This window comes from Palaemon carinicauda, chromosome 41, assembly GCF_036898095.1.
Source record: "Palaemon carinicauda isolate YSFRI2023 chromosome 41, ASM3689809v2, whole genome shotgun sequence".
In the NCBI taxonomy this organism is placed as follows: Eukaryota; Metazoa; Arthropoda; class Malacostraca; order Decapoda; family Palaemonidae; genus Palaemon; species Palaemon carinicauda.
Genome location: NC_090765.1, coordinates 51,810,368 through 51,820,367, shown reverse-complemented (window position 1 = coordinate 51,820,367; position 10,000 = coordinate 51,810,368). Strand labels below are relative to the sequence as shown.

The 10,000-nt window shown below is 31.1% G+C and overlaps 2 protein-coding genes across 2 annotated transcripts in view; one reads left to right on the top strand and one right to left on the bottom strand.

Moving 5' to 3' along the window:
• LOC137632425 (cGMP-dependent 3',5'-cyclic phosphodiesterase-like) overlaps positions 1 to 3,286 on the bottom strand; it is a 105,343-nt gene extending 102,057 nt beyond the window's left edge. Inside the window, exon 1 of the mRNA XM_068364358.1 lies at positions 3,191 to 3,286. Coding sequence (XP_068220459.1) covers positions 3,191 to 3,286 — 96 coding nt within the window. The remainder of the gene's footprint in view (positions 1 to 3,190) is intronic.
• A 6,609-nt stretch (positions 3,287 to 9,895) lies between these two features.
• The window catches only part of LOC137632424 (uncharacterized), a 13,948-nt gene continuing 13,843 nt past the window's right edge, over positions 9,896 to 10,000 (top strand). The window contains exon 1 of the mRNA XM_068364357.1: positions 9,896 to 9,927. Within this exon, the coding sequence (XP_068220458.1) occupies positions 9,896 to 9,927 (32 nt within the window). The remainder of the gene's footprint in view (positions 9,928 to 10,000) is intronic.

The following is a 10,000-nucleotide window of genomic DNA, read 5'->3' as shown; positions in this document are numbered from 1 at the left end:
TGCAAACAATTTGTAAGATAGAATGAGTGTATGGAAGCCTGAAAGATGACGTGTGGATGTTAAAAATTAGTAAAAAAATGTCTTAAACTGTTGGAACGTAGTGTTTTCATCCTATTTGATAGACGAGGAGATTAAAAAGGGATAAAATTATTATTGCTGTTGTTATTATTATTATTATTATTATTATTATTATTATTATTATTATTATTAATTGCTAAGCTACAGCCTTAGTTAGAAAAGCAGGATGCTATAAGCCTGGGGCCTCAACAGGGAAAATAGCCCAGTGAGGAAAGGAATCAAGAGAAAATAAAACAATTTAAGAACAGTAACATTAAAATATTTCCTATATAAACTATAAAAACTTTTACAAAACATGAGGAAGAGAAACAAGATAGAATGGTGTGCCCGAGTGTACCTCCAAGCAAGAGAACTCTAACCCAAGACAGTGGAAGACCATGGTACAGAGGCTATGGCACTACCCAAGACTAGAGAACAATGGATAAAAGTAAAACGTTTTAAACTGTTGGAATGTAGTAGTTGCATCGTATGTGTGGGACGAGGAGATTAAAAAGATAGAATTGGGGAGATATATTCAGGGGATATACATTATGTGGCTGTTTGGACTCCGGTGAGACCATAAATCAAACGAGGGGGGAAACTAGACTCAGCTACGGTACATACATAAAGGAAACTGGTACAAAATATCCTAGCGAATTCATATCACATCTACCACGTGAAACTATGCGTGAAATTTGCAAATTAACATGATCTACAAAAAGATAATTAATAAAACAAAATTAATTTTGTGATCCAGGAAGGGGAAGCAAAACAGTTATATTAGCTTGTATAGTATTCTCGATGCATTTGAGACGTTTCACAAAAATAGTAAATTGTTATCTTAAGGATTTACTAATGTTACTTCAGTTTTCCTTGTTTATTTATTTAGAATTGTCTACAACAAGAGAAAGTTTCATGTAACAACCACTTGGTTTACAATGTAATATATAATTCAGTTGGTCCTGAGAAATCTTTATTTTTTTTTTTGGAAAATTCTACCAAAATAGTAAATTGATATCTTAAGGATTCACTAATGTTACTTCAGTATTGCTTGTTTTATTCATTTAGAATTGTCTAAAGATGATGAATGTTTCATGTAACAACTACTTGGTTTACAAGGTTATATATATTTCAGTTAATCCTAATAAATCTTTATTTTTCGTTGGAAAATTCTACCCCTCTGAATAATTCGTCGATCAAATAGTTATTTCTGGTTTATGCATTACAAGATTATCGTGATATATACTTTTTCGAGTAGAATTATATGCCAATTTACTTTGCCTTTGCAAATGAATTATTGAAAGACCTTTAATCCAATTATCCCAATTTATCCGTGATACTTTCATTATTATTTTATGGATTCCCAAAGACAAATAAATTAGTAAGAATGACGACAATTTATGCAGCATAAAAATTCATTCTTAATCACTCTGCTTGAATGATTTTTTTTTTATCATGTATCCCTGACTGACAGACTCTAGGGAGAGTATACAAACTTCAGCAAGCCAAATATAAAAGCGAGTTACTTTTATTGACTAGAAAATTTGTTAACAAGTATTACATAGTCTATAACATTCTTGAGAAGATGATTTAGCAGAAGTTTACATTACGCAATTAAAACTGATTCGCAAATTACATAGGATTTAGTGAGCAAAAAGGCACTATAAAGATGTTTATTTTTATGAAGAAAATATATTATTGGAAAATTCTCAAGTTTCATGTCTTCATGGGTTAAAAATGGCCAGATTATGATTACTTGCAAAATAAAAAAAAAAGGATGTATGGAATACGAATAAAATGAAAAAAAAAATAAAGGTAAAATTACAATAATGGGAAATATTTGTGTGGCTGATGTGGTAACGTCCCTGACAGGTGAACACCAGGCTGGGGTTCGAGTCCTTCTCAAACTTGGTAGTTTCTTTGGTCGCTGCAACCTCACCATCATTGTGAGCTAAGGCAGGGGGGGGGGTTGAGTGAGTCTATAGGTCTATCTGCTGAGTCATCAGTAGCTATTGCCTGGCCTTCCTTGGTCCTAGCTTGGATGGAGAGGGGGCTTGGGCGCTGATCTCATATATATATATATATATATATATATATATATATATATATATATATATATATATATATATATATATGGTCAGTCTCTATGGCATTGCCTTATCTCAGCCATTCATGAGCGGCCTTTAAACCTTTAAACACGTATTATTCTATACTTAACGAATTTGGTATTGCCTTATAGATATATATCAGCTTAAAAGTAATTGGCTGTGGAAAAAAAACAATTGCTTTTTAATTAAATAAAAAATATTTCCAGCGCACCAAAAAAAAAAAAAAAAAAAAAAAAAACACACACCTTCGGACAGGAAAAACTGTAATGAACGTAAAAAATTCGATCTATCGAACGGCGAAAACAGTTTGACACATCCGCATGACGTTCCTCCTTGCGCTAACGAACGTTGATGGACGTGAAGTAATTTTGGTAAATGCATCGTCAGCAATTAAGGCTCACTGTGACAGTATCTTCGTATTTTATAAAAAGCTATTGCAAGCATCGCACACAGAGGTCCGACGCGTATGCAACGGGAAAACCCAATAACAGTTCTATTGCCTTCGCTGACCAACACGCATTAGGTTAATTGTACATTGCTGGTTTGACCTTGGGCGCTGATCATATGTACAAATAGCAGGTTTGCCAGGGCACCAGCAACCCGTTGAGATACTACCGGTAGAGAGATATTGGATCCTTTGACTGGCCAGACAGTACTATACTCCGTTCTTTTAGCGAGGCATATTTGCACCGACTCGCAGCGGTGCCCTTTTAGCTGGGAAAAGTTTCCTGATCGCTGATTGGTTGGACAAGATAATTCTAACCAAACAGCGATCAGGAAACTTTTCCGAGCTAAAAGGGCACCGTTGCGAGTCGGTGCAAATCTGCCTTACTAAAAGAAATGGACTAAACATTGGATCCTTTTCTCTGGTTACGGTTCATTTTTCATTTGCCTACATATACACTGAATATTCTGGCCTATTCTTTACAGATTCTCCTCTGTCATACACCTGACAACACTGACGTTACCAATCAATTCTTTTTCACCCAAAGGGTTAATTACTACACTGTATAGAAAATACTAACGATATAATTGTTCCGGTTATACTTCATCGCAGCAAGGTCAAACCACCAATGTTCTTCTTTGTCTGCATCTTTTCCCACTTTTATGAGAGGTAACATCGAACCCACATAAAAGGGGGGGGGGGGAATAACCGAAACAATTATACCGTTAGTAATTTCTCTACAGTGCAGTAGTAAACCCCTTGAGTGAAGAAGAACTGTTTGGTAATCTCAGTGTAGTCAAATGTATGAGGACAGAGGAGAATCTGTAAAGAATAGGCCAGATTATTCAGTGTCTGTGTAGGTAAAGGCAAAATGAACCGTAACCAGAGAGGATATAATGTAGTATTGTCTGGCCAGTCAAAGGATCCAATATATCTTTAGCATTAGTATCTAAACGGGTTGCTGGTTCTCTCTAGAGGTAGTATCTCAACGGGTGGCTAGTGCCCTGGCCAACCTACTACCTATACAAATGATCAGCGCCCAAGCCCACTCTCCATCGAAACTAGGACCAAGGAGGGCCAGGCAATGGGTGCTAACTCAGCGGATAGAACTATATACAAATAGACTACTTTCTTCAAGAACTGGAATATAAAATAAGGGAATTTAGCACACGCCAGTTAATCACCAACACCAAAAATAGAGCTTTGGTAACGTCCAGTATAAATGCAAGAGAAGAAGAAAAAATATTATAAGACATTGCTTAACGAGGTACATACAGAATTTAACGCCTTAATTATAATTTTTATAAACACAAATATTAATACATAAAAAATAACTTTATTCCAAAATACTACCGTTTGATTATACACTCAGGCACACTATTCTATCTGATTCCTTATTTCCTTTCCTCACTGGGTTACTTTCCCTGTTGGAACCCTTGGGCTTATAGAATCCTGTCTTTCGAACTAGGGTTGTAGCTTAGCAAGTAATAATAATAATAATAATAATAATAATAATAATAATAAAAATAATAATAATAATCATAAATAATAACATTTCTGGAGTTAATTATATGACCCATTCAAAGATTATATAGAAAGAATCTTAATCCAATACTCCAACACTATATCAAAGAACATGAAACAGTAAGAGTCCTCAGGTCACTTATTAACTCTTAAACGAACTATTTCAGGTCACTTATCAACTCTTATACGAACTATTTCAAGTCACTTATTAACTCTTATACGACCTATTTCAGGTCACTTATTAACTCTTATACGACCCATTTCAGGTCACTTATTAACTCTTAAACGAACTATTTCAGGTCACTTACTAACTCTTATACGAACTATTTCAGGTCACTCATCAACTCTTATACGAACTATTTCAGGTCACTTATTAACTCTTATACGAACTCTTTCCATTTGAAAATCAATAGGATGACGAAACGCTGTATATTATTTATAGAATGTCAATCTCTGGATTAAACGAGAGTTAATGTCTTCAGGCGATCACGGGAAATTAAGAGATTCGTTTGACCTATCACGCACGAGGGAAGCTGGGGGGCAAAAGGTGTACTTTTTGATGATGAGACACGAAGGAGGAGCATCCTGCATTTTAATATATATTTTATAATATATTGGTGTACGCGACCCATCAAAAGTGACTGTTAAGCATTTAGATAGATATGCACACACACGCATCACACCATCTCACCAGGGTATGACTACTCCCTCTACACCCTACCGGAATGATTGGTTATATGTCTGGCAATGCCGCTGAGCGTGGCCGGATATAAATATATATATATATATATATATATATATATATATATATATATATATATACACATAAATACACACACACACACACACACACATATATATATATATATATATATATATATATATATATATGTATATATACATACACATATATATACACACATAATTATATATATATATATATATATATCTATATATATATATATATATATATATATATATATATATACATACATATATATATCCAGACACTTGCTCTTTAATATATAGGGGAGATGGACCAAACACCAGATAATGCAAATAACGTCAGATGAAAAGAATGATGTTTTGAGTTTCAAAACCCCAAACGTTGATAAAAACACCAATTTCTGCACAAAGTTAGTCATGTGAAGTTCGTTTAATAAATGACATTATCAAGTTTCATGGAAATCCGTTCATCTGTCCTCGAGATATCTTATTAGCACACACACAAAATGAGAATCAGCGGGAATGGGGGGGGGGGGGAGAACCGCTATACTCAATTTTCTTTTTTTTTTTTAATAAGACGCATTTGCACCGACTCGCAGGGGTGCCCTTTTAGCTCGTAAAAGTTAACTAATTGGTTGGGAAATATCATTCTAACCAATCAGCTAGTGGGAAACTTTTCCGAGCTAATAGGGCACCGCTGTGACTCGGTGCAAATGTGACTCATAGAAAAAAAAATATATAATATATATACATATATATATATATGTATATAAATATATACTGTATGTATATATATATATATATATATATATATATATATATATATATATATATATATATATACATATATATATATATACATATATATATATGTATATAAATATATACTGTATATATATATATATATATATATATATACATATATATTTCTGGCATTGGGAGTCAAAGTAAGTAAAGAACATTTAGGCCAGAATGAGACAAGACAGATAACACGAATAATTGGCAAACCATCTTGAAAAAGCACTCGTTCTACCATGGCAGAGGCATTACCCACTCCTAACTTCGTTTGACAGATATTAAGAAAGATCGAGGAGAAGGAAACTTCCAGAGACCTGAAAAGAAGTTGGTCCTCCCAACCCTGAACTGTTGTCTTGATGACCACTAACTTCCACGGAGCGAAGTTGGGGAAGAATGATTCGATTCAAATTAGGGAACTTGAGGTCGGAGTCAATTCATAAGTTGAGACACAAGTCTATCAGATAGGGAAGGAACGCGAAATCAATTGTAATTTAGAACTGACTAAACCAGCTATTCATTAGCATTAAATCATTTAAATTGTGGAATTGAGGCATTTTAAAGGTAGAATTAAAGAATTTAAAGTATAGAATTAAGGCAATTAAAAAGTAAAATTAAAGCATTTAAAAGGTTGAATTAAGGCATTTAAAAAGTTGAATTAAGGCTTTGAAACGGTAGAATTAAGGCATTTGAAAAACAGAATTAAGGCATTCCAAAGGTTGAATTAAGGCATTAAAAAAATTGAATTAAGGCATTTAAAAAGTTGAATTAAGCCATTTAAAAGGTTGAATTAAGGCCTTGAAAAGGTAGAATGAAGACATTTAAAAAGCAGAATTAAGGCATTTAAAAGGTTGAATTAAGGCTTTGAAAAGGTAGAATTAAGGCTTTGAAAAGGTAGAATTAAGGCATTTAAAAAGCAGAATTAAGGGATTCAAAAGGTTGAATTAAGGCATTTAAAAGAAGATTTTATAGATCTTAAGAATTCAACACCCAATTAGGTGAATTTAATGAAGGATATAGGTTACTTTTATATATATATAAAAAAAAAAAAAAAAAAAAAAAGGAAATTTTGAGGTCATTGAACTTGAGAGTCAATAAGGTGAAAATAATTCTTAATGTAATACAAATAACAAATATATATATATACAGTATACATATATGCATATATATATATATATATATATATATATATATATATATGAACACATATAGATACATAAATATATATGAACATACATATCTACACATATGAACATATATATATATATATATATATATATATATATATATATATATATATATATATATATGTATATATATATATATATACTATATATATATATAAAATTTATAAGAAAAAACTAGTGAATTTCATTTAAATATGTATTAATACGCTCTGCCTCAGAATCTAAGGCCCAAAGGGAAATTCCTTTTATGAAAAGAATTTCTGACAAGACAAGGATTCGAACCTAAGCAGTCAAAATTTGTGTGACAGTACAGCACATAGAGTATATCTAAATATACATACATTTCTATACACACACACTCACATATATATATATATATATATATATATATATATATATATATATATATATATTAGAACATATATAAATATATATATATAAATATATATATATATATATATATATATATATATATATATGAACATGTATATACAACATATGTAATACATATACATACATATATATATATATATATATATATATATATATATATAATATTAAAAGTTACAACTTTTATATATGAAATATTTTCCTGTACAGAGTGAATTGTTTAGGTCTACAAACAGTAGAGAGGAAGGCCTCTCCTCCACACGGCTGTCATGAATGATAACAAACCAATCAAGTTAAGAGCACTGTCCTCTCGTCACTGCCCATATTTTCGTACTGGAGTTTTCCGTCGTAACTGAACACTTTGCCAAATTCAGATAGAAAGACTACACTGAGAGAGAGAGAGAGAGAGAGAGAGAGAGAGAGAGAGAGAGAGAGAGAGAGAGAGAGAGAGAGAGAGAGCGGATATGTAATATATATATACACATATAGTGTATATATATGCATATTGTATATACAGTATATTGTATATTTATACATACATACATACCTACATATATATCCAAATATGTATAAATATACAGTATATATGTATCTATGTATAAACATACAACATATATATATATACATATATATATATGTATATGTATAATATATATATACATATATACATAAATGTATAAATATAAAGCATATATATATATATATATATATATATATATATATATATATATATATATATATATATATATAGATAGATAGATATATAATAGGCGTGTACGAAAAGTGGCAGAGAAAACACAGAGATAAAACCAGCTATTCACAATATTACGAAAAAAAAAAAAAGTAACCGCTTGAAAATAGCGGGGCTAGAGCCCCCGGAGCGCACTTCCTCACCCGACCACGCTAAACTTGACACTGGCCCATGCAACGAGATCTAACCCCCCCACCCCTCTCCTCCTCTTCCTCCTCCTCCCTATCTTCCTCCTCCTCCTCTTCCTTGAGAGAGCAGCAGCAGCAGCAGCAACTTACTGTGTCAACTGTGCCAAAGAAGACAAGGGAGGTTTCTGAGGGCATAGGATTTGGTGGGACTCTTCTTGCAAAGCATGTCACTCGTATCCGGGGTCCCATTCCTTTCGAAGAATTCGTCTGGGAGGATTTAATCAATAATGACGTGGAGTTTCTTATAGGGACATTAATGAATTCAGGGTATTAGCTGAGGATAATAGGAGGGGCTGCGTAAACCTTTCTCATTAGCGGTACTTCGAATTTCCTGCGTGTATTTAGTGTTCAGTAAATATATTTTTTTTAGGGTAATAATTGAATAGCAATATATTTAATAATAATTGAATAGTAATATCTATATATTTTTCTATTAATTCAGTAAAAAATAGTGTTCAGTAAATATATTTATTTTTTGAGGGTAATAATTGAATAGCAATATATTTAATAATAATTGAATATTAATATTTATATATTTCTCTATTAATTAGGTAAAAAATACTCAGTGTTCAGTAAATATATTTTTTGTGAAGTCGGTAATAATTGAATAGCAATATATTTAATAATAATTGATATTAATATCTATATATTTCTCTATTAATTTAGTAAAAAATACTCAGTGTTCAGTAAATATATTCTTTATGAAGTTGGTAATAATTGAATAGCAATATATTTATTAATAATTGAATATGATTATCTATATATTTCTCTATTAATTCTGTAAAAAATACTTAGTGTTCAGTAAATTTTTTTGTGAGGTTGGTAATAATTGAATAGCAATATATCTAATAATAATTGAATATTAATATCTATAAATTTCTCTATTAATTCAGTAAAAAATACTTACTGTTCAGTAAATATTTGTTGTGAGGTTGGTAATAATTGAATAGTAATATAATTATCTTAATTGAATTTCAATATCTATATATTTATATCAAATCTATTATTTCATTTAAACAATATTTTTGTAAAGTTGGTAATGATAATATCGCAATGTCTGCGTAAGTAACACTTACCAATTAACATACATGAAACTTCAACTGGAAACTGCTGCTAGTATTATTATTATTATTATTATTAATCCCTAATAATAATAATAATAATAATAATAATAACAAAATCAGCAGAACCTCATCTTGACAGAACAATTAGCATTTATTCTTCCATAGTTATCTTTATTATCATATTTTTATTATCATTTTATTAGTGATTGAAAGCCAAAATGTGATCAGGGCAGGCCAAGGCTAACAGAGGCTGGATAAGTTAATGATCCTTCATACCGTTATTAACAGTAGTCAACGAAAATGACCACCGAGGGATACTTAAGCCCACCCCCCCTCTCTCTCTCTCTCTCTCTCTCTCTCTTCTCTCTCTCTCTCCTCTCTCTCTCTCCTAAGACTTATATTTCTCTCATCAGCTAACTAATAACGTCTCTCAGATATTTTATTAATATAAAATTCCTTAACTATTGAAGAAGTTATTTTTCAATAACTTTTATCCTCTTTTATACTCTTTCTCCCGCCCTTTTGAAACATCAAAAATTAAAAAAAAAATAAAAAAAAAAGAGGATAAAAGGAATAATTAAAAAAATACGTAAGTGGTACATAAAAAAATGCACACAATTTGCCATATAAAAATATATATAGAAAGTGGCATATAAAAACATGTATGAAAGCATTAATAAAGAGAGAAAAACGTAAGTGGTACATACAAAAAATGTACATAATTTGCCATATAAAAATATATATAAAAAATGGTATATAAAAAAT